This window comes from Dromiciops gliroides, chromosome 5 (assembly GCF_019393635.1).
Source record: "Dromiciops gliroides isolate mDroGli1 chromosome 5, mDroGli1.pri, whole genome shotgun sequence".
Taxonomy (NCBI): domain Eukaryota; kingdom Metazoa; phylum Chordata; class Mammalia; order Microbiotheria; family Microbiotheriidae; genus Dromiciops; species Dromiciops gliroides.
This window is the reverse complement of record NC_057865.1, coordinates 98,600,081-98,626,783: the sequence shown is the minus strand read 5'-3', so window position 1 is coordinate 98,626,783 and position 26,703 is coordinate 98,600,081. Positions and strand designations below refer to the sequence as shown.

Sequence of the window (26,703 nt, the reverse complement as noted above, 5' to 3'; positions counted from 1 at the left end):
GAAGTGATAGGTAGGGTTAGAAGTCTTTTCTGTCTTTTGACTGAAATTCAAGGTTTTTCTTTCCACTAAACTATACTGCAATACTAGGAAAATCCCTAATCTGTCAATCAGTTGACCCAAAAGCATTTATTAAATACCTGCCATATATCAGGGGCTCTGTCCTAAACTCTGGGGATACAGATACTAAATAGCCAAAAACCTACTTCCAACAAGTTTTCCATCCCCTCAAGAACAAAGTATTGAGAAACCATAGAGCCTAGGCTTTTTGAATTGTAAAGTGCCTAAGAGATCACCTGATCCAACTTTCTCCTTTTCCAAGGGAGGATAGGAAATAGGGAAGTGACTTCTTCCAGTTCACAATGCCTGCTTGTGATCTTGGACTGCACAGGTAAGAATGAAAAAGTTCACTGGCTTTTTCAGAAGACTTAGTTTCATATCCTTCTTCGGAGTCGCTTAACCTCCCTAGACCTCAGCTTCCTCAAATGTAAAATTAGAGAGTTGGACTAAATGGCTTTGAGGCTTATTGGGAACTTTCATCTATGCCAGTTCTTAATCTTAGATTTTTCTTTTAAAAAGATACATACCGGGGCAGCTAGGTGGCGCAGTGGATAGAGCACCGGCCCTGGAGTCAGGAGTATCTGAGTTCAAGTTCGGCCTCAGACACTTAACACGTACTAGCAGTGTGACCCTGGGCAAGTCACTTAACCCCAATTGCCTCACTAAAAAAAAAAATTAAAAAAAAAGATACATACCTGTATTTCAGAATCATGGGTTTCCTTTGAAATCCTACGTATTTTACGCATTTGAAAACATTATTCTAAGAAGGCATCCATGGGTTTCACATGTCTTTCAAAGGCGTCCCTGAAATTTACACAGAAAGGTTAAGAAACCACGTTCTCCCCCAAACCTCACCGTACCAATTGCACAGTGTGTTAAAGATGATTAAAAGGCACGCACATAAGTGGAGGTAACTTGGAATCAATGAATCCTCTAAAATTAAATTATCTGAGCTGTCGGGCCCCTCGCACATACACTCCCCCGGGATGGGGCGCGAACAGAAGGCAGCCTCAGTTCAGTTTGCGCTAGGTAAAGGCAGGAGGAGGCCTCCAGGGGCGCGCTCACACGGCCGAACTAAGTAGTTCTGGTCCCCCACCCGACTAGGCGGAAGGAGCACCACCTAGGCCCTAGGGCGCCTACCAGACAAAGGCGTTCTCATGTGCTCACGGGCCGAGTGGTTCACTTTATGAGGGCGTGCGCGGAGGATTCCGCAGAGCTGGCCCTGTGGGCGGCGGCGGCCCGGGTGAGGCATCCCCGTCACGCGGCCGCAGCTGCGGCATCAACAGAGGCAGAAGGGACGCCGCGAGGCGAGGGTGGGGAGGGGGCGCCGTCGAGGCAGAAGGGGCGCAGAGTGGCGTGAGGCGGCCGAGGAGGGACAGGCGCTGAGCGCCGCGGGAGAGGGCACCTGGGTCTCCTCCCTACCGCCCACAGCGGAGCATCCTGAGCCGGGCAGGATGGACCTCCACCATTCCGTGACCAGCCGCTACCAAGTGTTTCACAACGAAGAGAATCACCCGGAGACCCCGGCCGTGGAGCAGCCCTCCACGTCCGTGCAGATCACCGCCCTGACGCCGCCGGCTTCGCCCCCTGCCCCTGGCTTGGCCTTCCCTGAATGGAGCCCCTCTCCTCCACCCTACGGCCCGGGCCCCGCCGGCGCCGAAACAACCTTGGAAAGCGAAGGTCGCTGCGAGCCCTTCCCGGGGCCGCCCCCTTATAGCGTGGCCACGTCCCTGCCCACCTACGACGAAGCGGAGAGGGCCAAGGCTGCGGCCTTGGCCGCCAGCGCCGCCGCTTCCGGGGAGCCTCCCCGGAGAGAAGACGACTGTCCTCCCAGGGAGGACTCCACCACCTCAGACCCCGACCAGCTGCGGGTGGGCAACGACGGCATCTTCATGATGGCCTTCTTCATGGCCTTTTTATTCAACTGGGTTGGGTTTTGCTTATCCTTCTGCACCAACGACTCCATCGCTGGCAGGTACGGTGCCCTGTGTGGATTCGGCCTCTCCTTGACCAAGTGGATCCTCATCGTCCGGTTTTCCGATTACTTCACTGGGTACTTCAACGGACAGTACTGGCTGTGGTGGCTGTTCCTTTCGCTCGGCCTCCTGCTTTTTTTCCGAGGAATTTACAGTTATCTCAAAGTCAGGAACATGTCGGAAAGGTTGGCCACTGCCAACAGAACGACCTATATCTTCTGCAATTAAGAGATGCCTCGGGCCGGTCATTTGTTTCCTCTACCGCTGAAATCTCCAGATGATCTGTAATTCTCCAACTTAATGGGATAGAAGACTACTAATAATAGAAGATGGAAGAAATAGAGGCTTCAAAATAAACGACAGGGTGGTTTATATGTCCATTTCAGTTCTGTTAATTGTCTTAAATGTTTTATCTTTTGGTCTTTGCTTTGTTTGGCCTGTTTGCTTAGGTAAAAGGGGAGACCTGACATGAAATACCACGGTATAAATGATAGAGGAAGAATGCAGTAAGATTTTTGTTAGTAAGTCTAAGTTATGCTAAAATGAATGTGAAGCCTTTATGTGTAACTGTTTTTAATCTTATAAAGGAATGGTAATCATATCGTATATATATAAAATACTTGTTAATGCAAAACTTGTCAGATTTTTTTTTCTAAATTACTAGATCAATTCATTAGTTAAGTATGCTCACTTTATTGAACTCATCGATATGGTGATAACTATGCATATAAAACACTTGGTTTAAAGAAACTTGAAATACTAATTAATGGAAGGTTTGGGGTTTTAGTTTGGTTTTGGTTTTGGTTTTTGTTCAAGGTGTCTGTCATCCACCAAAATTGCATCCGTGCAGAATTCCTTTATTGTTTTCCAAAGACTTGAATTCAAGTTATGCTTAATGTAATGAAAGCCATAGATAGCTATATTTATGTCCTTGACAATTGATTGGGGTGTTTAAAGATTTGGGGGAAATTTTATGAGAGGGTAAAAAAGAGGAACTTGGTTTTTAACTTGGCCCAACTTATTTAAACAAAGGGTTTTTGATAGTAACGTTAGATGTTTCATTTAATGAATTCTTTATAAAATTATTTTTCCTGAGTTAATTTGCTTTTTTTTCCCCAATGTTAAAAACATTTTTAAAGTTTGAGTTCCAAATTCTATCCCTTTCTTCCCTCACCCTTCCCAGAGAGGATAAGCAATCAGATACATATAACTTGTATATGTACAATTATGTGAAAACATTTCCATATTTTGTACAAGAAGACTCAAAAGAAAAACAGTTAAAGTGAAAAATAGGATGCTTCAATCTGTATTCAGTCAATATCAGTTCTTTCTTTGGAGGCAGATAGTCATTCATAGTTCTTCATGGAGCCGTATTGCTGTTTTTGTGTACAGTATTCTCTTGTTCTGTTCACTTCACTTTGCTTCAGTTCATATAATTCTAGTTTATTTTTTCTGAAATCATCCTGCTTGTCATTTCTTATAGTGCAATAATATTCCATTAAAATCACCTAACACAGGGGCAGCTAGGTGGCGCAGTGGATAGAGCACTGGAGTCAGGAGTACCTGAGTTCAAATCTGGCCTCAGACACTTAACACTTACTAGATGTGTGACCCTGGGCAAGTCACTTAACCCCAATTGCCTCACCAAAAAAAAACCCAAACAAAACAATCACAACACAGCTTGTTTAGCTATTTCCCAGTTAATTCAATGTCTAATTCTTAGCCTCCACAAAAAGAGCTGCTATAAATAAGTTAATTTGTTCTTAAGGATTTTCTTTTTTTTTTTCCTAAAAGAACGGCAGCAAGGAGGATTCAGTGACTTGCCCAGGGTCACACAGCTAGTAAGTGTCAAGTGTATGAGGCTGGATTTGAACTCAGAAACTCCTGAATCCAGGACCAGTACTTTTTATCCACTGTGCCACCTAGCTGCCCCAGAACAGCCTCTTAGCAGACTTTACTACAAACTTTTCCAGTCCTTTAGTAGTTTATTTTTTAAGCTAATGAAGAATCATTTTAATATCTTAATGCTCTACAATGATGCAGTTATTTTAAGGAAATTATGTTTGGGGAGGTGTAAAATTTCTTGTTTGGTTATGATTTACCCATAGGCTGTGTGCCACATTTTAAGAACAGGCCATTTCAACCACTATTGTCATAATTAGAATTCAGAAACTAATGCACTTTGTAACTAACTTGTCAAGAATTTATTTTTAAAACTGCATTTTTACCTAACATTTAAAAATTATGGGATCTATGTTGAGTCTTTTAAAATCACTATTACTTTGTGAGTTACAGTTTATTTGCTGAAGAAAAATTAAAAAAAAACCTAAACTAACTTCAGGATTAGTTGGAGTTCCTAAATACAAATTAGGAATTTGAATGGGATTTATTAAGCACTCCATTAGTGGAGTTGAACAATGACATTTTGGGTGGGGGGGTGAGGCAATTGGGGTTAAGTGACTTGCCCGGGGTCACACAGCTAGTAAGTGTCCGAGGCTGGATTTGAACTCCGATACTCCTGACTCCAGGGCCGCTGCTCTATCCACTGCACCACCTAGCTGCCCCGTAGGCAAATTATTAAATATGCAACAAAACAGAATGACTAGTTGCCTATAAACCTGGACTAAGAAGATGGTGGAATTGTTAAAACATATCAGAAAGTTTGGAGGAGGGAAAGGTTTGAGGGAAGATAGAGTTATGTTTTGTACATGTGGTGTAAAAGGTGCTGGATTGGGAATACGAGGTCATGGATTCAAATCCTGACTCTACCACTTAACACCAGCATTAGCTTGAACAAATCAATTGACTTCCTTTGGCCTCATTTTCCTTATCTGTAAATTGATAGAGTAGGAGTCATTTACCTCTAAGATACCTTCCTGCTCATATCTAAATCTTATAACCCATGTTGTTTGAGATACCCACCAAGTAAATTGGTGGCACTTTTTGTAGAGTTCAAGAAATCAGGGCTGACTGTATAAATAGATTTGGAAAGCTTTTTTTTTTTTTTTTGGTGGAGAAAATAATTGAGCCCATGAAAGGAGAAGAGAAAAAGAGGGAACAGAAAGAAATTAGTGATCTTTGAGAAAGTAGTTTTAGGGGAACACTGGGTCTAGAAGGTATAGGTTCAAGGAGTTGAAAAGAGTGGGTGTTGAGAAAGTAGAAATTGATCTTTCTAGGAGCTTGGCAGTGAAATTAATGTAAATTATAGGATAATAACTTGAGGGGGTGACAAAGTCTAGTGAAGGAATTTTAAAGACAGGTGAGACCTGATCATTTTTGCAGACAGTGGAGAGGATTCATAGAGTGATGTCTTGACTCATGCATGAATTGATTTAAGTGAGTCAGAATTGCACAAACTCATCAACCTCACTGTCTTCCGGAGTCATAGAACTCCCACAGGAAGACAAAAGTCAGGACAACTAGCAGTGCCCCAGGATACAGTGGATAGCCTTGGTGTCTTCAGTCTCTGACCAAGCTCTAAACACTCCACATGATCTACTTCCTATTGGAAAAAAACTTGTTTTAATTATCCCATTCTGCCAGGGTAAGTCTTCACATGTTTATGGTAGATACACATTTACATTGAATCATGATTATTGATATTTTCTCCATAATTTTCTTAAATCTAGAAATTAACGAGTTAAGTTTTGAGCTGTTTGCTGATTTCTCACCCTGAAAATTTAACAATCAGCTCTTCTGAGTCAGTCAAGCTAACTCCTACACATTCTTGTTTTTGACCTTTTAATGATCCTGTAACTCTTCAAGAAAGAAAGGAATGAAGTTCTCACAGAATGACGGTTACTGAGACTAATATTTTCAGGCATATTTCCTTTATCTCTTAAAATCACATGCCAGAGATGCCTATTCTCCCTGCATGAATGTCTAACTCTGGGTATTTGTGTATCTTACAAATACCTAATTGATTCATATAAGGCCAAATGAATGGGAGACATACCACTCTGGGTTGTGATTCTGTCAGCAAAGCAAAATAACGGACAACTACTTAATGATTAAGACATTTCTCTAAAGGAATTGGTTTGGCCTGTCAATTCTATTTCAGTCAGGTCTGGGCTATAGCCAGAACCTAAAGAGAGAGGTACTATGTTTTTTCCAAGATGCAACAACTATGGTGTTATTCAACACTAAGGCTATTATAGTGGGAAAGAATGGAAAAACCATAGCACTTTAAAACCTGTAGAGATATTTAATCTGTCAAAGTCTAACAGAGCACCTAAAGGTACAGGTAAGAATCACTTAAAGTCAGAAAGTTTTAAAAACAAGGTGAAGAAATTTAAGTTAAAAATGAAATAATTTTAGGGCAGCTAGGTGGTGCAGTGGATAAAGCACCAGCCCAGGATTCAGGAGGACCTGAGTTCAAATTTGACCTCAGACACGTGACACTAGCTGTGTGACCCTGGACAAGTCACTTAACCCTCATTGCCCTGCAAAAAAACAAACAAAAAAAAGAAATAATTTTAATTAAACTTATCAAATGATTCCGATCTAATTTTTTATTATTGTATCTAAGAACTAAACTAGGTTATTGAGGTTATTACTAAGAAATAAGTTAATTTAAAAGTGCAGATAACATATATATGTATATATGCATGTATATACATACATACACACATACATGCATGCTTATGTGTGTGAATAATAAGAGAATGAGCCTATCTTTAAAAACATGCCTATACATATATAATATATACATACATGTATAATTATAAATACATGTATAACTGTATATGTGTATGTATATATGCATTTATATATGCACACATACACATATATGTGTGTTTTTAATGACAGGATCATCCTATCTTACCTAGATTAGAAATGCAGCAGTGGGTCAGTTTCAGTTCAGATCGGTGCAGAACCTTTGGCCTCCATTTTTCTGACCTGAACTAGTTTTCCCTCCTTAGCCTTATGACCCTCAACTCCACTTTCCCCTACCCCATTTCCCACCCCCCCACACACACACACATACAACAGAGGGTCACCATATTAATACTAGACTTAGAGCAGACAACTAACTCATTTTAATACTGCTGCTCAGAATTCCTAACTCAAGAAATCTACTAAGCCCCAGCCTCCCCAGCAGTGGAGATGTTCTACAACAACCCACATGGGTCATAATATTTAAAGACATAAGGATCTTTTATCTTCCTTTCACGTTCTATGGATAGAGAATCTTGAAGCAAGCTATTCCTTTCTCAGTCCAGTTAGAGGAACTAAATCCACAAGGTTTATTGAAAAGCTTCTTATTTTTTATTTCATATAATACAAAGAAAAGCATAAAATTTTTTGTCACCTTTTTCTTCATAATCTCAATGTACTTTTATTTATGGCATTTAAGGGGACAAACACTATCCAAATTTTACACATAGTAAAGTTGAAGCATGGAAAATTAATAAATACCAAGGAAGAAAGTCAGTTGTAGAATTAATACTAACTCTGAGGTCATTTATTTTTTTCACTAGTCCAGAATTGCCAGCATGGTACATTTCTTTCTCATAGGATTATGGAAATTATAGAATTGTAGAAATTAGAATTACAAGGTACCACTGGGATCACATAGTCTAATGTGCTTAAAAAAATCTCTAAGAGTCTCTATCCCTTTAGCAATAGGCTTTTATTAGTAGTAACAATATACCCAAACACTATTTGGATAGCTCCCTTTTTATCCAATTAGCCTAGATAACCAATAACAGGAATAGACCTAACTGAAAATAGACCAACACACTTTTGGAAGGCTTTATGCAGTAAGGGTATCATTGGAGGAATTTCTACCCATAATAGTTTTCTCATTTGAGGAAGAGATAAGACCTAATCAACCTCACATACCAAATCCCTGTGGAGAGAGCCTCAGGTAGTTTGGAAAGCTCAGTGTAGACCAGGTTTTTGTTCCAGATGGAAGCCAGTTTTGTTTGTACTCTCTTTTGCTTGTGGCTGAGAAGGGCCCTGTAAGGCTAAGCAAGCAGAAATATTTTGTAGACTTTGAAATGCTTATTTTGTTGAATCTGTAAAATTTTGTACTCAGAGATAATTGTGATTTTCCTCTTACATGTGGGATTATATATGGTCATGCAAAATTGGCTGTTTTGAGACTTTATTCTATGGCCCTAGGGAATTATTGCTTATACTTCCCCAGAGACCACTGAGAAATGTTCTAAATGTGGGACAAGGACTATGATAAAAAAATTAATGACATTGAGGGCAGCTAGGTGGCACAGTGGATAAAGCACAGGCCCTGGATTCAGGAGGACCTGAGTTCAAATTTGACCTCAGACACTTGACATTTGCTAGCTGCATGGCCCTGGGCAACTCACTTAACCCTCATTGCCCTGCCAAAAAAAAAAAAAGTGATTAGAGATGAATATCTGAAGAAATGCTTATCTATTGAATTCAAAAGAACAAATATACTACAGCTATATGGTGGTCATGGACAATCTGGCAACCAGTACTTAACAGTGAATTTCCTAAACTTAGTATATAGATAAATGATCTAATGTGAGTTCCTCTCTTTTTTTAGATGAGATTGAGACAAGATAGATAGTAATTTTGTGAACTGCATTCCTCAGAAGTGTAATCATATTTAAATGTGTCATAGGTAGAGGCATCTTTTGTTTCCTTTCAATGTTTTTAAAAATACATTTTATTGATAACTTTTGTTTTTACATTGCCCCAAATTTCCCCCTGTATCTCTTGCCCTTCCTAAGCCCCAGAAAGTTATCTCATATAACAAATAATAACTTAAAAGGAAACAAGCAGAAAATGAGGAAGAAGAAAAAAGTAATCAGTAACACTGATCAAGACATCAAAAATATTTGAAAATATATTCAATATTCTACACATAATAACTTCTAAGTTTGCAAAAGAATGAGGTAGAAAGAAAAGTATCTTCTCATAAGAGATATGGTTTTAATTAAAATCGTTCCAGCCAATGTGCCTATTTTGAAGATTTTCCCATTTCATTTTTTATAATTTCTAGGCATATATTAAACTTTGTTGCTATTTATTCAAGTTTGTTTGGCTTCTTTAATGTATATTTAATCTAAGATTCTATTGTAACATCGTTCTATTGATACAAATCAAACATAACTTGCTATTACCATTTCTTGAGTGATCCATTAATAGAAAATCAATTTTAATTCATCCTCATAGTTTCAGCCTACATTAACAGTTACTAATTCAGTTACCTCTTTATAGATCTCACAGGACTTTGATCAAATGCAAAATAGTAATTGAGCACAACTGAATAATTTAGAGTCAATAATCTATGTTGAAGGTGCAAGAGTGAGGACAGAGGGAGGAAATTCATATGAAGTAATCACTGTAAACAAATATTTGAATGGCAAAGCTCATAGAGTGAGAGGCAACATGGTTTGATGTAATATCATTCATCAGTCAAGCAATGAACAAGGATTTATTAAGTGTTTGCTATGTCTCAGGCATTCTTTGAAGCTTTGTGGTTATAAAGACAAAAATGAAAATGTTCCCACTCTCAAGAAACTTATATTGATGGAAACGACATGTCTACGTATAAATAAATACAAATTATAAACAAACAAATACAAGGTAATGTGGAAGGGGGCAGTAGGAGTTGGGGGGAGAGGGGTCAGCAAAACCATCACATAGGAGGTAGCATTTGAACTGCACTTTGAAGGAAACTAAGGGTTCCAAGAGGTGGAGGTGAGAAGGAAATTATTCTATTAAAAGGGAACAGCATCATTTTCCTTAGCATTGTTTTGTCTGTACAATGTTTGGTAGTACAGATAATACCACCATCCAATGGAACTGATTTGGATCTATGAGACACACATTTGAGTACCAGCTACTAATTGGCAATGAGACTGTGGAGAAGTCCTACAACCTTTAAGGGGAAATGCAAATAATAATAGTAGGTGCCTCATAAGGGCTATTATGGGGACCAAATTCAAATTCAGGATTATAGATTAAGAAATGGAAAGGACTTTATAGGTCATTTATGCCAAATCCTCTCCTTTTATAGATGAGGAAGCTCAAACTTGGAGGTGACTTACCAAATGTAACATAGGTAGTAAGAGACAAGGGAGGATGGTGTATCGAAAGTACACTTGCAACTCTCAAATGATACATGTGTGAATTATTGTAAAACAGTAAATGATTAAAGTATTTTAAGTCCTGGTGTGGCAAGAGCTCTGTGAATAAAGGTTGTGTTATCTTTCTTCCCAAGTATTTCTGATATGCTTTTTTCAAATAAGGAGCTTAAAGCATTTTCTAAGTTTTAATTCACAGGCTTTCAAGTATCTCTGTGAAGGAAGGTGTGAAGAGTTCTCAAGATTTAAAGCTAGCTCTAAGAAAAAAGTCCAACTTCTTCCTGGTAAAGGGATGGTTTGATTTGGTGTTTCACAATTGCCAGACATCATAAACACTTGAACATCTGAACATACTATGAAATATCCATACTGTCACAAATCATATACCGATTGTGGGGAAAAACAAATTGTTATTTGCTTGGAGGTTGGTTATTAAAACTTTCATTTGCCTGAAATCAAGGAGGATTGAATTAAAGTTAGCAAGCCATAAAAGTAAGAGGAAAATAAAAGTACAATGAAGAAAGAAGTAGATGATATAAATTGACAACATAATTGATTTTTTTCTATGAAAAATGCATATAACTCAGGTGAAGAAAAGGGTCAGTAACTATTATTGCAGATACCTATCAAATGAAATGAAGTCTTTGGGGAGGAGAGAAATATCAAGAACTCTTATTTCTGTGTCCTATATAGAGGACAGCTACATGGTGTACCCTAGTTTCAATGAATTAAAAGCATAGACAATGAAAGTCTGTATTTCTCAGAAACTAGCCTGTATTAGGAAGAGAAAGAGGGACTGGACCCATATATTTTCTTCAGAAAACTTAATACTGTTCTGGAGCTATGTAATTAAGATGATTTAATTTGTGGAATAGGTATTTGGAGAATAATTCAATGAAAAAGAAAACCTTTTGTCTCTACCTTATCCAACAAATCTCTAATGAAACTGCCAAACATCTATCTTTCTAAGACCTCACTTGTTTTGTGTATTCTCTATTCTCCTCAACGCCCTTTTTTTCAAGATGGGAAAACCCCGGAGTGAGCTCAGCTGGAACCATTCAGATAAACAGTGCTAGGCTGTATTTAGTTATACATTCTCATTGCTTGTCATCTTAGTATATGTTGTGAATGGGTACAAGAACAATACAAGGTAACCTAGAGAAACAAAAATACTCTGGACATCTCTGAGAACATCCTGATGCAAGAACCCATAGTGTCTGGGGTCATGCCACTGGCTGTGAAAACTTGGTTACCTTATTCCATAAGTGATATCTGAATCCCAACCAGAGCATAAAACACTTTTTACTATTAAGTATTCAAATACTAGAGACAAAAATTCATATTTCATCCATGCTGTGAGAAAATAATTATTAATAATGGGTTTTGGGGGTACCCAGAGACCCCACCCCACATACACACACACACACACACACACACACACACACACACACTGGCTGGTTTCTCAGAGCCAGCCCAGAGACAATTGAAATTCTCAGTAGAGATGGAAATCACACCTATCTCAAAGTCTTTTCCCCTCAGATGGTCTGTCTTTTACTGTATTCTGACCTCAGCATGTACTGCTCATTTTAATATGGACCACCCTCAGGTCCTGTCAACCAATAGAATTGAATGATGCTAGCCATTTAGCTCTGAACAGTGTTGTAAGGGCTGCAGGGCTGCCTCTCCTAGGGTCTGTAAGAGGCTTACTTTTCCCATCCTTGCAATGTCGGATCCCAGGCTATGGAAGAATAATTGCCCCTCTCCAATCTGTACTGCTTGCTTCTTCATCCCCAACCATCCCATAGAAGAAAAGGTTTTTAATGGGGCAGAGGAACTATAGCACTGTGGTTAAAATCCTACCTTCTAAAAATAACTCTTTTTTCTGATTCCCCCCTTCATGTTATCACCTTCTCTCAGCTGATTATCTACAATTTATCCTGTCTATATTGTGTTTCTACATAGTTATTTGCATCTTGTCTCTCCCATTAGAATATGACCTCCTTGAGAGCAGGGAGGAGTTGAGGATTGAGTCCACATAGTAAGTCCTTGAGCTGAGAGGAGCTTCACTATAGAAGATAAATGAATGGAATGTGGTCTAACTGGTCTTGCTGCCACCTCACCTCCCCACCTCTGTGTCTGCTGTATTCAGCTTTCCTCACCCCCAAACAGGGTAATGCAAACTATAATGAGGGTCTCAGAAGCTTCTGGAAAGCTCTCTATACACAAATTATTTGTTGTATTTTTAGAAATGTTAAAGGTTTCTGGAAAACCTCACTGTTTATATTTCTCTGTCTAGTGTAAATAAAGCCTCTTTATCTCCACCCTTTGCTTTCTTTTTCTAAATCAGATTCTTATCCACAAGATAATGATATTGCCATTTCCATCTCCTAGGGGTATTGGCTGGATGAAATGAGATGATGAATGTGTCATGGGGCGCAGAGCACCCCAGAATTTCTCTGGGGCACACGGAGGAATCTTCTCCTTGAGAAACTAAACCAGAGGACAGATAAGGCCTAGAGGAACCAAATTGGACTGAGCTAGCTTGGGATTCCTACCCTTCATTCCGGTCTCCCTTATCCTGGGGAGATAAGTTTGGGTGTGGCTTCGGCCTTTGTGTTCTGAAGAGGGATCCTTAGCCACCCCTCACCCAATTCCTCTAGTCACTACTAGTGGGGGATGGTCCTCCACTCCTCACCCAATTCCCCCAGCTACCACCAGTGGGGGATGGTCCACCTTCATTAAAGGAACTTTTCACGGGCAGATGGTCCACCCCCATCAGTCCTCTATAAAAGTACCTTCCGGTCTCCTGTTCGAGGAGATTTGGTACCTCTGAGCCATGTGCTTTATGCCAAATCTCCCCATGAAAAGTCTAAGGATTTCTTTCATGGTTTCCCTCCCCCCACCCTTCCCTTCCCTTGCTCCTAAATAAACTATCACCTTGTTCTAACTAAGTTTTGTGTGCAAGAGGGTGTAATTCTTTAAAGAGGAATTCCCAAGAACCCCAACCCCAACCCGTACCCCATTTTTCCACTATATCAAATGTAAACCTAACATTATCTATGAGCACATCTGAGCATAGGTAGGTTTCTCTCCAAGATCACAGCAGCCCAGGTACTCTTACCTCATCAGTACTCTGTCCCTGGGCCCCCTCTAACTGGAGGTTAAATAGGGAAAGCTCCTCCCAGAACCTCCTTTAAAGAGGGTGCCAGGCCAGCCATTTGTATTTATATCCCCAGGGCTTAGCGTAGTGATGGTCACATACAAGGTGTTTAATAAATGTTGATTAGCTGACATTTAAATAACTCATTGGTATTGAAGTCTTTTGTGAGTTGACTTAAGCAAATCATTTAACTTCTCTGGGCCTCAGTTTCCTTTTCTGTCAAATGAGTGAGTTAAATCAGATGAACCATAAAGTTTCCTTCCAGTTTTTATATTCTATGATGTAATAAATTAGTAATGGTATTGTGAAGATTTTTTTTTAATTTAGAGAATAGGAGCCTCCAGATTATTTTTTTTATTAATAGTTTACTATGAGCTATTTGGTCAAGCTTATATTAAAATTAATTTTTAAAAAATTTAGATAAGCTAACACAAAACTGTGGGAAAAATGGGACTTTCCTAGAGCTTTCAATCCCTGACTCAATATTTAAAATATCTCTTAAACAAACAATAGCTATGATTAATATTTTGATTTCAAAATTTTTAAATGCTCATTATCTAAATGCTTTCTTTGATATAAAGAAATCTCATTTTTGTTGTCTTCCATGAAAAGTATTCCATATTAAGAAGTCAATAAAGATAAATGAATTGTTTACTGAAGAAAAACACATAGCTCTAGCCATATGGTATTTAATTAAATTAATCAGAGGAAGAAAATATTGAAATATCAAATAGAAATTCAGCTTCCTTGCCCAGTAAATGTACTTTTGATTTACTTGGCAATGAGCCACCCCTCTTTCCTAGCTTCTCTATGTCCTTTCCACTATGGGCTATTGTGACTTTCACTTATATGTGGAGTATCAAAGACTTCTAGAAAGAGAGGATTGTAAATCAATAAAAATAGTTTTTATGAAAGTGGGCTTTCTCATTAAAGATTTATTGATTGATTGATTGATTTTTTAATCTGGGTGATAGAGCAAAATGGTTTCTAGATGTGCATTCACAGGACCTGGCTTCAAATCTCAGCTTGGCTATTTGCCAAGTAATTTCTCTTCTATGATTCAGTTTTCCTTATCTGTAAAATTAAAGGGTTGGCTATATAATCTTCAGGGCCTCATTCTATTCTCAGTCTATAATCCTGTGATATCACATAGAAGCATTTGGAATCTGGCAAAGGCTGCTGAAAGCAATATAGCGGGGAAATGTTCTAGGTATGATTATTGGCCCCAGAGTGAGGAGACATGGATGCTCATGGAGGTTCTGTCACTAACTAGCTTGGGCTTTGTGAAAATCATGCCATGAAACCTTCAAAATTCAGAGATTTATCTCCAGAATTTTTATTCCAGTAATAATTCTTAGCACAGCATTTTGAAACCAAATTTAAATATTAATTCATTAGTCCTGCTGAGAAGCAGTCGTGTACTTTTAGTGATACTATTAATCACCTTCTCATGCTTCCAACATTTTTCCCCTTCTTGCCCTTCCCTCCCTTTCTCTCTCTCATTTTCTCCACCATAATACATTTATTCTCTTACCTTTTAGATGCTGCCACCTATGCTCCACTTAGCATGACTACTCTACACACAGTAGTCACTTGATCATTTAATAAATGATTGGATTTAACTAAATTGGCTCTGAATCTGAAATACTGTCATCTCTGCTTGTTGTAATCCTAGCTGAACCCAAGCTCTATCCCCTTGAAGAAGCTGTCCCCAACCCCCGTCCCTTGCCTGAAGTCCTTGTGAAGTTTACCTGTCATTGGATTCCTTTCTTATATAACAGGGTTTCTACTCCTTTGGCCTTGTTTATCTTCTTATGTCCTTTCTCTCCAAAAATTATTGTACATTCCTTGAAGGCAGAGATATTGGATTCATTCATCCATTCACTCATCCAACAAACTTGTTTTGTACTTGTATTCCCTGGATCTAACACAGTGTCTTGGGCATAGTAGGGACTTAATACATTTTATATTGGTTTAAATAAGTACCTACTATTGACAAGGTCATATACTACTTTAACCCCCTTTGCATTTTTCCTAGAGCAAAGTGAAGCAATGTAATAGACACTCAATAATTTATTGATGGTGATAGTGTTATTTACTACAGTCTGTCCCATGGAGAAAAGGAAAGATCAGAATCAACAGATCAAGATGGAATCATTCATGCTACCTAATCATATCTCAATTTAAAGGTGCTATTTAAATATTCACAGGTATAGGAAAATGTTTCAAATGATGACTAATGGGCTGAAATAAGAATTTCCCCTATATAGAGCTCTACTTCAAACTAGATTCAGAACCAGATAGGGGACAAAATTCCTGTTGTCGGGTTTTTGTTTTGGGGGGGGGTTTTTGGAAAGAAGAAAAGTTGATAAATGAGAGAGAAGATAAAGGGGAATACATTGGAGAATAGAACAGAGGATTTATTAATGCCATTGTCCTCATAGCATGCTTAGCTATTTGCAAAGGAGATTATGCAACAAGGCAATATTTCTGACTTGCCTGAAACCTCCTGGAGGCTTCTTATTACGCAGTTTGTTGGCCCAGTTATAGGAAATACCTTTTTCTCAATCTGGCTTATGCAGGGTGTCCTGAAAGTCTTAGTGCAGCTTTAAGCTTTAATAGCTATTAAATAATAATAAATTAATAATAAGCTATCAAAGCTTAAAGCTTCCCTGAGACTGTTGGGATACTCTTTATAAAAGCCTAAGTACTTTTTATTACTGTGCTCTGAATCCAGCCCTATTCTCTCTTGAGCTTACCAGTTTACCAGGCATTTCTAACTAGACATTCTGCTGACATCTCAAACTCAAACTTTTCTTTTCTTTTATCTTCTTTTCTCTTCCTTTCTTTTCTTTTCTTTTTTTGTTTGTTTGTCTTGTTTTGTTTTTGCAGGGCAATGAGGGTTAAGTGAATTGCCCAGTGTCACACAGCTAATAAGTGTTAAGTGTCTGTGGTCCAATTTGAACTCAGGTCTTCCTGAATCCAGGGCCACTGTGCAACCTAGCTGGCCCCTGTATTAACTTTCTAATTTGTCTTTTTGCTTCAAGTCTTGTTCCATTCTAATTTGTCTGCCATACAACTACCAACAGAATATTCCCAAAGCATAACATGCAAGTCTGACTGTATCCCAAGCTTTATCAAAGAACTCCCATGTTTCCCTCAACTCTAATATAAAATACAAACTTCTCTGTTTGGTATTTAAAGCACTATAAAATTGCTCTGACATGCTTCTCTAAAATTTTTACATGTTGCTTCCCTTCTTGTGTTCTTTAGTCTAGTCCAATTGGTGTACTTGCTGGTCTTCATACATGACATTATATCACCTGCCTCTATGTCTTTCCAAGGTAGTTCCCCAAGCCTGGTATACATGCCCTCCTCATTCCTCCCCCCCCCTTTTTTTTTTCTGTTTAGAATTTGATTGAAGCTGATTATATGTAAAAACAAATTTTGACATCAATTTTTTAAAACTTTGTGTTCCAACTTCTCTTCCTACCCCCCACCCCCAAGAACTCAAGCAATTCAATATAAATTATACGGGAGTACTCATGGAAAACATCTCCACATTAGCTAGGTTGTAAAAGCAAACAGATAAAAACAAAACTTCAGATTAAGGAATTGTCAAAAAAAAAATATGCTTCAATCTGTTTTCAGATGCCATCAGTTCTTTCTCTATAGCTAGATTGCAATTTTCATAAGTCCTTCAGAGTTATATTGGATCATTGCGTTGCTGAAAATAACCATGTCCTTCCAAACAGATCATCTTACATTATTGCTATAATTTTGTATACAGTACATTTCACTCTGCTTCAGTTCATGTAGGTCTTTCCAGTTTTTTCTGATAGCATCCTGTTCATCATAACTTTTTATATAGAACCTTAAACTTGAGAAAGCATTTTCTTCACAATAGCCCAGCAAAGCAGGTACCATACATTTTGCCATTATAATCAATCATAACTGTTTCCCTCCATCCTGTTCTCCTCCCATGATATTTACTCTATTTTCTATCTTCTTTTACCCTATTCTTTCTCAAAAGTGTTTTGCTCCCCTCCTCAGCTTTGCCCTCCCTTCTCTCACCCTTCCCTCCTTATCCTCTTCCCCTCCTACTTTCCTGTAGGATTAGATAGATTACTCCTCCCAATTGATTGTATATGTTATTTCCTCTTAGAGCCCATTCTAATGAGGTTAAGGTCTTTGAGCTAATTCTGTGTTCTAAATTTTCTTCCTCCCTCCCTCCTCAACCCTCCCTATGAAATCAAATCTCTTCTCTTAAAATCTTTAGTTTCCTTTAAAGCTTAGATCAAGGGTATCCTCTTAGAAGGGGGCTGTGCTGATCCCTCCATCTGACAGTTCTTTCTCCTTACTCCTTGGGGGAAAATATGGACCCCCCTCAAAAGCTGATTGAAGTTGTCTGGGGAATGTCTGGGAGGTGAATTTCAGCTAGGAGAAGGGTGCTTACTAATGGCTCCTTTCCTTCCCGAATCCCCAGCAATCAGGATCACATGATGAGAAACACCCATGGCTGGTCACATGGGAGAGGAGTTTAGAGGCCTGTCCCTTTGATGATACTGCATTCCAATTGGCTAGCATTTGGTGCCAGTGTCTTGACTGGAAAATTTTAACTGAGGAAGAAGGGAGGGGCCAGCTGGTTGAGATAAAAGGGCTCTGGAGTCCCACACTCACCACCATTTCCATTAGGGAGCTGGCCCATTTGCTTGAATGTATAAATAAAGACCTATGATACTTCTCCAACACTGAGTCCCAGAAATTTTTAAATGAGGTTTCTCATAATTTGTTTCTCACACTCCTCAAAATACTTTTCCTTTATTTTGTATATATTTGGTGCTTACTTTATACAGATACATATTCCCCTCCTCCCCCACCAATGGAATGAAAGTCCTTGGAGGACAGTGACTTTCATTTTTGTCCTGACACTTCTGAAGCCTGATACTATCCCTGGTCTACAGTAGAATATTATAAAATGCTTGTTGATTGGTTGAGTTATGAATACTTTTGATTTGCTGGTCTCCTCAACAGCAAGAGAAGCAGGAACAATAGATTCTCTTCAATTCTGAATACCCAACTACTCTTGCTGCTTATGCTATAGGATAAAGGAAACAGATTTCTCCTGTTTCTATTTCTAAGCAACTATCTTCTTCACTGACAACATCGTCTTAGAGATAGAGGTATCCCTATAAAACCCATAGATTTCTCCTCCTTACATTTAGTACCTGAAAATGGAAAGGATATCTAGTAGTGAGGGGTGAAGAGAGCTTCATAGGAGTCTCTTTCTTTGAAGTCACTTTGTCTAGTAGAGTGGGGGACTGGGTCACAATTGTAGATAGAAAATCCTGGAGCTGTTGTTTAAAGTATCAGAAATAGCTCCATGCAGTTAGGTGAAACATAGTAGGAAAGTAGACAAGGAAGGGGGGACAGGGCTGATGGATCCCACAGAATGATGTGATTTCCAAGCTTTATAACCAAGACAGGTTACCCTAGGAGTAGAGTGAGTATGTGTATATTGGGTATAAGGGTAGGGGAGACATAAGTGAGAGTGACCCATCTGTTTTATCTTCTTCCTCCCTCTGTACTTTTCATCATTTATAGCAGGGGAGAACCCTTTGTTTAAAATAAAAGAATCTTAATTATGTCCCATAGTCAAAGGAAGAGTGGAAGGATGTGAGTGGGTGATATGGGGGTACCATGAGTGAGGGGGATTAGGAAGGAAGAAACTTGCCTTTATTCCCAGTACTTAGCTTTGTATTGATCCCAGAATAGAGTTGATGAAAAGAGCATTTCAGAGTAGGATGAAAAAATATTTCTGAGTATGGGGGAAAGAGTGAAGGTGAAGAAAGAAAAATCTTTTCCAACATTGTGATATGCAGGGGAGAGTATCAGAAGAAGAGAAAGGCAAGCAAACATTTTTCTCCCAAAGAGCATTTCCCCGGCATCCCCATATTCTTTTTTTTTTTTAAGTAATAAACATTTTTATTCATAGTTTTGAGTTCCAATTTTTATCCCTCCTTTTCTCCCTCCTCCCCCTCCCCCAAGGTGGTAAGCAATCAGATACCAGTTATACACGTATGATTATGTGAAATATTACCATAAAAGTCATTTTGTATAAGAAAACTTGAATAAAAGAAAAGAATGAAAGAAAGTTAAAAATAGCATGCTTCAGTCTGTGTTGCATCAATATCAGTTCTTTCTTTGGAGGTGGATAGTGTGTTTCTTCAGTAGTCTTTTTGTATTGTCTTGGATCATTGTATTGTTGAGAATAGTTGTCATTCACAGTTTTTCATCAAACAGTATTGCTGTCTCTGTGCATAATGTTTTCTTGGTTCTGCTCACTTTACTATACATCAGTTCTTACAAATCTTTTCAGGCCTTTCTGATATCATCCTGATTGTCATTTCTTATAGAACAATAATATTCCATCACCATCATATACCACAGTTTGTTTAGCCATTTCCTGGTTGATGGGCATTCCTTTGATTTCCATTCCTTAGCCACCACAAAAACTGCTGCTATAAATATTTTTTTTAACACAAAGGTCTTTTTCTTCTTTGGGGGATACCTTTGGGATGTAAATCTAGCAGTGGTATTGCTGGATCAAAGGGTATGTAAAGTTCTATAACCCTTTGGGCATAGCTCCAAATTGCTCTCCAGAATGGTTAGATCTTTTTGCAACTCCACCAAGAGTGGATTAGCATCCTAGCTTTCCCACATCCCCACCCCATTTTCTTGAACTGATAATTTTTACACATATTAAGGATGAAATATTCCTGAATTGGGGCATCTAGATCAGGGATTCTTAAACTTTTTCCACTTTTCACACAAGCAATCCCTTTTCAACTGAGAAATTTTTATGTGACCCCAGGTCTATAGGTGTATAAAATAGGTATACATAACCTTATACTGTTGGCAAATTTTTCATGACCCCCACATTTGATTACACAACCCCATATGACGTAGTGATCCACAGTTTAAGAAGTTAGATCCTAGAGTTATGAGAGCTTTTGCCAAGATTGGCTAACTGGGGTTTTCAAATCCAAAGATATGAAATGAAACTACTTTGGGGGAGCTCTTGATAATTTCTGGATTTCACAGAGTTCTCTTCATTTTTAGAAAGGTCTTTGCTTAGAGTACGGTTGTGTACTATTTGGATATTATACCCACATACAAATAAATTAGATCAATATACAGTGAAAAACAGTAGAACTGAGGAAGCCAAAACAATATTAAATTTTTGCTAGGGATTAAACTCTAGTTTAAAGACCAGAAATTGTAGTCTATGAAGTTGAATCATATTTTTTGTTTAAAATAAATATGAAATATTTCAGTATTTCCTTAATTTTCTGGGTTCAAGAAATGCCTTATTTTTCTGTCAAGTAAAAATATACTTAATTCCTTTTAGGAAAAAAATATATAAGACCTGTGAAATAAGTTATTTTTTTGGTATAATAATTTCATGTAATTGTTTTAAAATGTGTATTCATGTATGTATGTATTGTGAGAGAGTATATGTGTATGTATTTTCTTGCCCAAAGCAGGTTGATGCTGGCTACCTAGCTCTCTCTTTATCTTCCTCTCCCCCTCCTCCCTACCTCCCTGTCTATTTCTCTTTCTTAGTTTTAAAAGAGATTTTATTTTAAGGGGTGTGGCTTATATTTTGGATACCCTGTATTTGGACTTTTTTGGAGATGCATTGCAAAGTTCTTGGTCTTATCATTTATTCATTTCTTTTTGTTATCATTCCAAAATACTTAGAACCAACCTTGGGGATTTCATGGGATATCCAACCATAGCTTAAAGAGGGAGTCTATTGAAGAGTTTCCACCTTTGTCTCTATGACTGACAAACAGATTAAGGCTCTAGCCAGAGGTATGAACCAAGAAGTCTCCCATGTTATTTATTCCTTGAGTTATAGTTCCTTCCTCTCCTATAAATTGGAGGAGGGGGAAGGAGAGTTTCCAAGGAGAGAGAATGGTAGTTGGGATTCCAGATTGAGTGCAGAGAATGTATGACCCACTACCTCTCAAAGCAGAACAAATGATCACTAGTATACTTTCCAGCTCTATATTCTATTATGCTAAACATATGTTTTATGCATAGTTGTAACTTCTATAACTACTGCCCTACCCCCATAGTAATCTTTACTATTTTACTTAATTAAAAAGTATTTCCTGGTATCTAATTTAAAGATTTTCTGGCTGTGACTAAAGGCCAGATTTTCCTTTTCTCTAAAATACAAATTTAGAATATCTTGACTATCTAGGCTAAGGAAGGGTAGAAACTAGGAGAAGCATTCAAAGAAAAGGACTATGCAAACTTTATTTTCTCTTTGGTTATGTACTTTAGTCTGGGTAACAGAGAAACATGCATGTACATATTTTAAGCTTTCAGGTTCTTTTTTGAGATAAATCACTGCTCTTCTATGCCTTAGTAGACAGTCTTCTTGAATTGTGTGGTACAAAATAATTATATCACTGTAGCCAATCCTTAGGTGATAATTCTGTCTCAATTGAGCTTGGTTTTTCCTCACATGACAAACATAGAGTCAATCACCAGTTCCATACTCAAAGCTTTTCCATGTGAGTTTGTTTGGTCAAAATTTTTGTTCCTCTAGGCAGCTATGTGAAATGGATAGAGCGCTAGGTCTGGAGTCAGGAAAGCCTGAGTTCAAATCCTATCTTACACACCTAGTGTGACTACTCATATGACTACTTATATTACTGTTCGACTTGCTGGGCAAGTCACTTAACCACTATTTGACTGAGTTTTCTCAACTGTCAAGTGGAGATAAGAATAGCACCTACTAAAAAAAGTTATTACGAGGATCAAATGAGATATTTGTAAAAGTGCTTAGCACAGGGCCTGGCACATAGTTACTTAATAAATTCTTATTCCCTTTTCTCCTATTCCTCTAGAATACTCTTTGAGAATTTAAAATTACTTGCAATGCTACAATGAGGCATTAGAGAAGGGCTGAAGTTATACATAGAAAAATCAGAATATCATACTTTCTGCTCTAGGCTTAGGCTGAGTAGGTAGACAGAAGGATGAAGATGCAATTGACTGTTGATACAGTAAATTAACATGTTACCAGAAATTAACTTGTGGACATATGATTTCTTAGTGACAGTGTGGCATGCTTTTGGGGATCCCAGGTGGCATGCCTTCTTCCCTGGGAAAAACCAGACATACAACCTATTTTGTTGATTCAATTCAATTCAATTCAATTCAATTCAATTCAATTCAATTCAATTCAATTCAATTCAATTTGACTCGGTTCCTTAAACATTTCTCATTCTGTCATTACAGCTTCATTTCTCTGGCTTTAAGCTTTTTGTCTTATTTAATATGGAGAAGCCCTTGATATAGCCATAATAATTTATATCACATGGTAAATGATTTTCTTAGACATTTTCCTGGAAGCAGGTTTGTTATAGATGGGAAGGTGAAGTAAGTCCAAGGTTGCTAGGAACCTGAGAGATGAATGGAAAGACATCAAGAGGTGATACAGAAACAAAATCGAGAAGCTTAGGATGTCAGAGTCAAACTTTGTTTAATTTATCATTTTACGTAGAGACAAGCCCCAAAATCAATCTTACTTAGTGACTGTCCCATTTTCAGAAATTCAATTTAGCACATTAAATTAATTCCACGATATCTCTGAATTGTTATATATAATTTCACATGCACAGCTAAAATATTTCCCATAATCCTCCACTTGCCAAAAATGAAACTTTTTTTTTTCTTGTGGATTGTTCTCTTCTTCCCTTGTTTTCTTTCCTGCCTTGCTTTCACCTCCTTGCTTTCGCTCTTGCCACCCTGCTGAGAAGGCAAACAAACCTTTATGCATTGTAGCTCAGCTGCTCAGCTCAGGGGACGAATCACAGCTGCTGCAACTGTGGGTGTTCCCGGATGGCACAAGTTATTAATTCTTATAAGAACCATTTCTGCAGGGAAAGGCTGCAACACTGGCAGGGTCAAAGAAATAAATGCTTCATATTTGGGGCCCTAGCAGAGATTCCTGGCCTGGCTCACAGCTTCCACTTATTTATTTATTTTCTTAAAAGACACATTTACTGTCAATGTAAGGGACATTGTATTCTTTCCTAGACTCCTTTCTTGGGAAGTGAAAAGGACAGAAAGTGAAAGAGCCAGTTACAAAAACTTTACAGGAAGAAACAGTGCTTAAAGAAGGTATTTTTGGGTGGATTTTTTTAAAAAGCCCAAAGTATTTTTCCATCCAAATGATGTTGCTTTTCTTCCCAGATTTTATTTGTAATCGCCATACCTCTAGGACAGTATTTTAAATGTTATTGCTTAGGCAATTTCAGATTTGGTATATTCTTAATTGATTTCTCTGATGTCGTGAGGTCAAAATATTTTTGGTGGGAATACCTCTCTGAAGTTTTATTGTAAGTCAATGTAAAAATATGATTTGTTTTAAAGTAAATTGATTTACATGACCTTTCAGAAAATTACAAACAGTTTTTTACTATGTGGGTTATTTAGTCCGGTAACATCACTATAATATAAAATATATCTTCTTTTTTCTACATATTCTAGAATACATGCTTAGAGTTGTGGATTTTTTATTATTTAAAAAAGATATATCATTCATTTCAGCATTTTCCTTTTTTCTTTTCAGGGAGCTATCTTAAATTATTCTGTATCTGTTAATTGATCTGCCTCTATACTTTTTAGTTTTTAAGCCAAATGTATAAAAAAAATCAGCTTATGGATTCTATGATCATGTGAATGCTTAGCTGGAACATACCCTTAGGGAGAATTTGGTTACTGATTTTGGGATGTATTGTGTAGATGAAGATGTTATAAACAAGAAAACTGAAGAGGCTTAATGTAATTTTAATGTATTTCTTAACATCTGCAATAAATCCTGGTTCACTTCCCCCCTACAGAAGGAAAAAAAAATGTTCACTTAACACTTGATATATTTTCCTTGAAGAATTGCTGAAGTTTGAAGTTTGTCGAATCACAGAACTGGAAAGAGCCTCAGGGGTCATTTAACCTAACCTATACTTGAAACATCAATCCTCTTGAAAACAAATATTAAAACAAACAAAAAAACCTTAATATTTCCCCCCTCTACATTTACTGTCATATACTTATAAAATGTATATCTTTAAGAAGAGGTACATTTCTTGTATCTATGATTTACTGTGTTTCTGGGAATGGGTTCCAATGAGGGTATCAGACCAGAATCAGGGGTTCTTAACCTAATGTCTGAGAAAAATGTTTGACAATAGTATTTTGGTATAAATGTATTTCCTTTGTAATCCTATGTATTTTATTTTGTTCATTTTAAAATACAGGTATACCTCATTGAATTGTGCTTTGCAAATATTGCTTTGCCTTTTTTAGTTGGAGGTTTGTGACAGTATCCAATAAGTTTCCAACAGTTTTCCAACAGCATGTGCCTACTTGATATCTCTGTGGCAAGTACTGGTAGTTCTCACAGTATTTCAAACTTTTTCATGATCATTATATCTGTTATGGTGACCAGTGATCTTTGATGTTATATTTGTAATTGTTTTGGCGGTACCCAGAACCATGCCATATAAGATGGCAAACTTAATCAATAAATATGTTTGTTTTGACTGTTCCACCGACCAGACTGTCCCTAGTCTCTCTCCTTCTTGGGATTCCCCATTCTCTGAGATACAGCAATATTGAAATTAGGCCAATTAATAAGCCTACAACAGCCTCTGAGTGTTCGGGTGCAATGAAGAGTGAGTGAATGCATCAAACTTCATCATTATCAGCAAACCCCACCCTGATCAGTCAGCAGCAATTAACATTGAGGCAAGATGCTCCACTAGCAAATATACTGACTCTCTAAAAGCTCAGATGATGGTTAGCATTTTTTAGCAAGAAATTATTTTTTAATTGAGCGATATACATTGTTTTTATTTTGGAGTGGTAGGGAAAAAAAAAAAAAAAACGTGGATAGGCCAGGTGGGCTTGGGTGCTGGATGCTTTTTAGATAGAATTCCTCACTTTCATTTTTGTCTCCTGTAGAGTCTGAGCCTACATTCTCATAATCCTTCTCCAGGTAAGTCAAATTTTCCTTGACCCCAGAGGGTTTCCTTCCCCCATGCCTTCATCTACATATGTCTGTTTTGCATGCATAAGGTCAATTTTATAATCTAGACAGGCCCATACTTAGGCAATGGCTATTTTATTACTTAACAGCATACTGTCTGCTGTACTTTAGCCAGGATTCTACCAGGTACCACAGCTGGGGACTAGTAACTGATACCAACTTTGAAGCCAATTGGGCACCAGCCTATGAACTAAATGGTTCTCTTGCTCATTATTGTGGCGATGGCAACATTGATAACCTTGGGTACCACATCATTCAGTACAGTATGTAGCAAGCCATGGACTTGCCATTTTGGGAGCGTGGGCAGCTAAATGGTACAATGGATAGAGTGTTGGACCTGGAGTCAGAAGGATCTGAATTCAAATCCAGCCTTAGATACTAGCTGTATGACCCTAGGCAAGTCACATAACTTCTGTTAGCTTCAGTTTCCTCAACCATAAAAAGGGGACCCTGGAGAAGGAAATAGAAAAACATTCCAGTATCTTCACCAAGAAAACCTCATATAAATTGAGTAATGGAGAGTCTGCCATGATTAAATAACTTAACAACAACAACAAATTGGTTTTTAGACATAATATTATTGCCCACTTAAGTGACTACAGTATAGTATAAACACAATTTTTATATGCACTGGAAAACAAAAAAATTCATCTGTCTCACTTTATTATGATATTTGTTTTGCTGTAGTAGTCTGGAACTGAACCTGCAATATCTCTGAGATATGCCTATAATGTAATGGGGGGTCCATAGGCTTTATCAGTCTACCAAAGTGTTATACAACATTTAAAAAAAAAACTGTTATGAATCCCTTGACTAAGAAATCGCTATGATTTGTTACTTTAGAATTCTTTGATTCATCCATCACCTTAATTTTTCAAAATGGATCTGAAGAGATTTTAAGAAATCATCATGATTTCCTAGTAATACTTTGATTAGTCCATTAAAATTCTCCTTTGATGCCTCATTCTGATCTGGCGATTACTGTAGATTCTTGAAGATTGTGGTAGAGTGCAAACCTTGACACAGCTTTGAACCTTGAGAAGCTTTGAGTATAGAACTATACTTGAAGTGTTGTCCCAGGACCAGCCTAGATAAACTGAGAATGTTCCAAGAGGAATTCTGTGAAGAAGTCAAGATATAATTAAATCCATCTCTCTCTGTCTCTCTCTCCAGCTAGTTGGCACAGTAGATAGAGAGCCAAATTCTGCTTTCTAATCCATTCTGCTATCTGCTTCCATTTTATGGGTAAGCTCATCCCATTCACATTCACAATTATGATTACTACCTCTGTATTTTCTTACA

At 37.8% G+C, this 26,703-nt stretch overlaps 1 protein-coding gene across 1 annotated transcript; it reads left to right on the top strand.

Moving 5' to 3' along the window:
- The first annotated feature begins 1,428 nt into the window (after positions 1-1,428).
- LOC122729819 (NEDD4 family-interacting protein 2-like) lies at positions 1,429-2,261 on the top strand. Its single transcript, XM_043968894.1, has one exon. The coding sequence runs from the start codon at positions 1,512-1,514 to the stop codon at positions 2,259-2,261; it is 750 nt and encodes a 249-aa protein (XP_043824829.1). The 5' UTR covers positions 1,429-1,511.
- Positions 2,262-26,703: the final 24,442 nt, after the last annotated feature.

Coding starts and splice junctions, on each gene's coding strand:
- LOC122729819 (XM_043968894.1), top strand. CDS start 1,512: ATGGACCTCCACCATTCCGTGACCAGCCGCTACCAAGTGTTTCACAAC.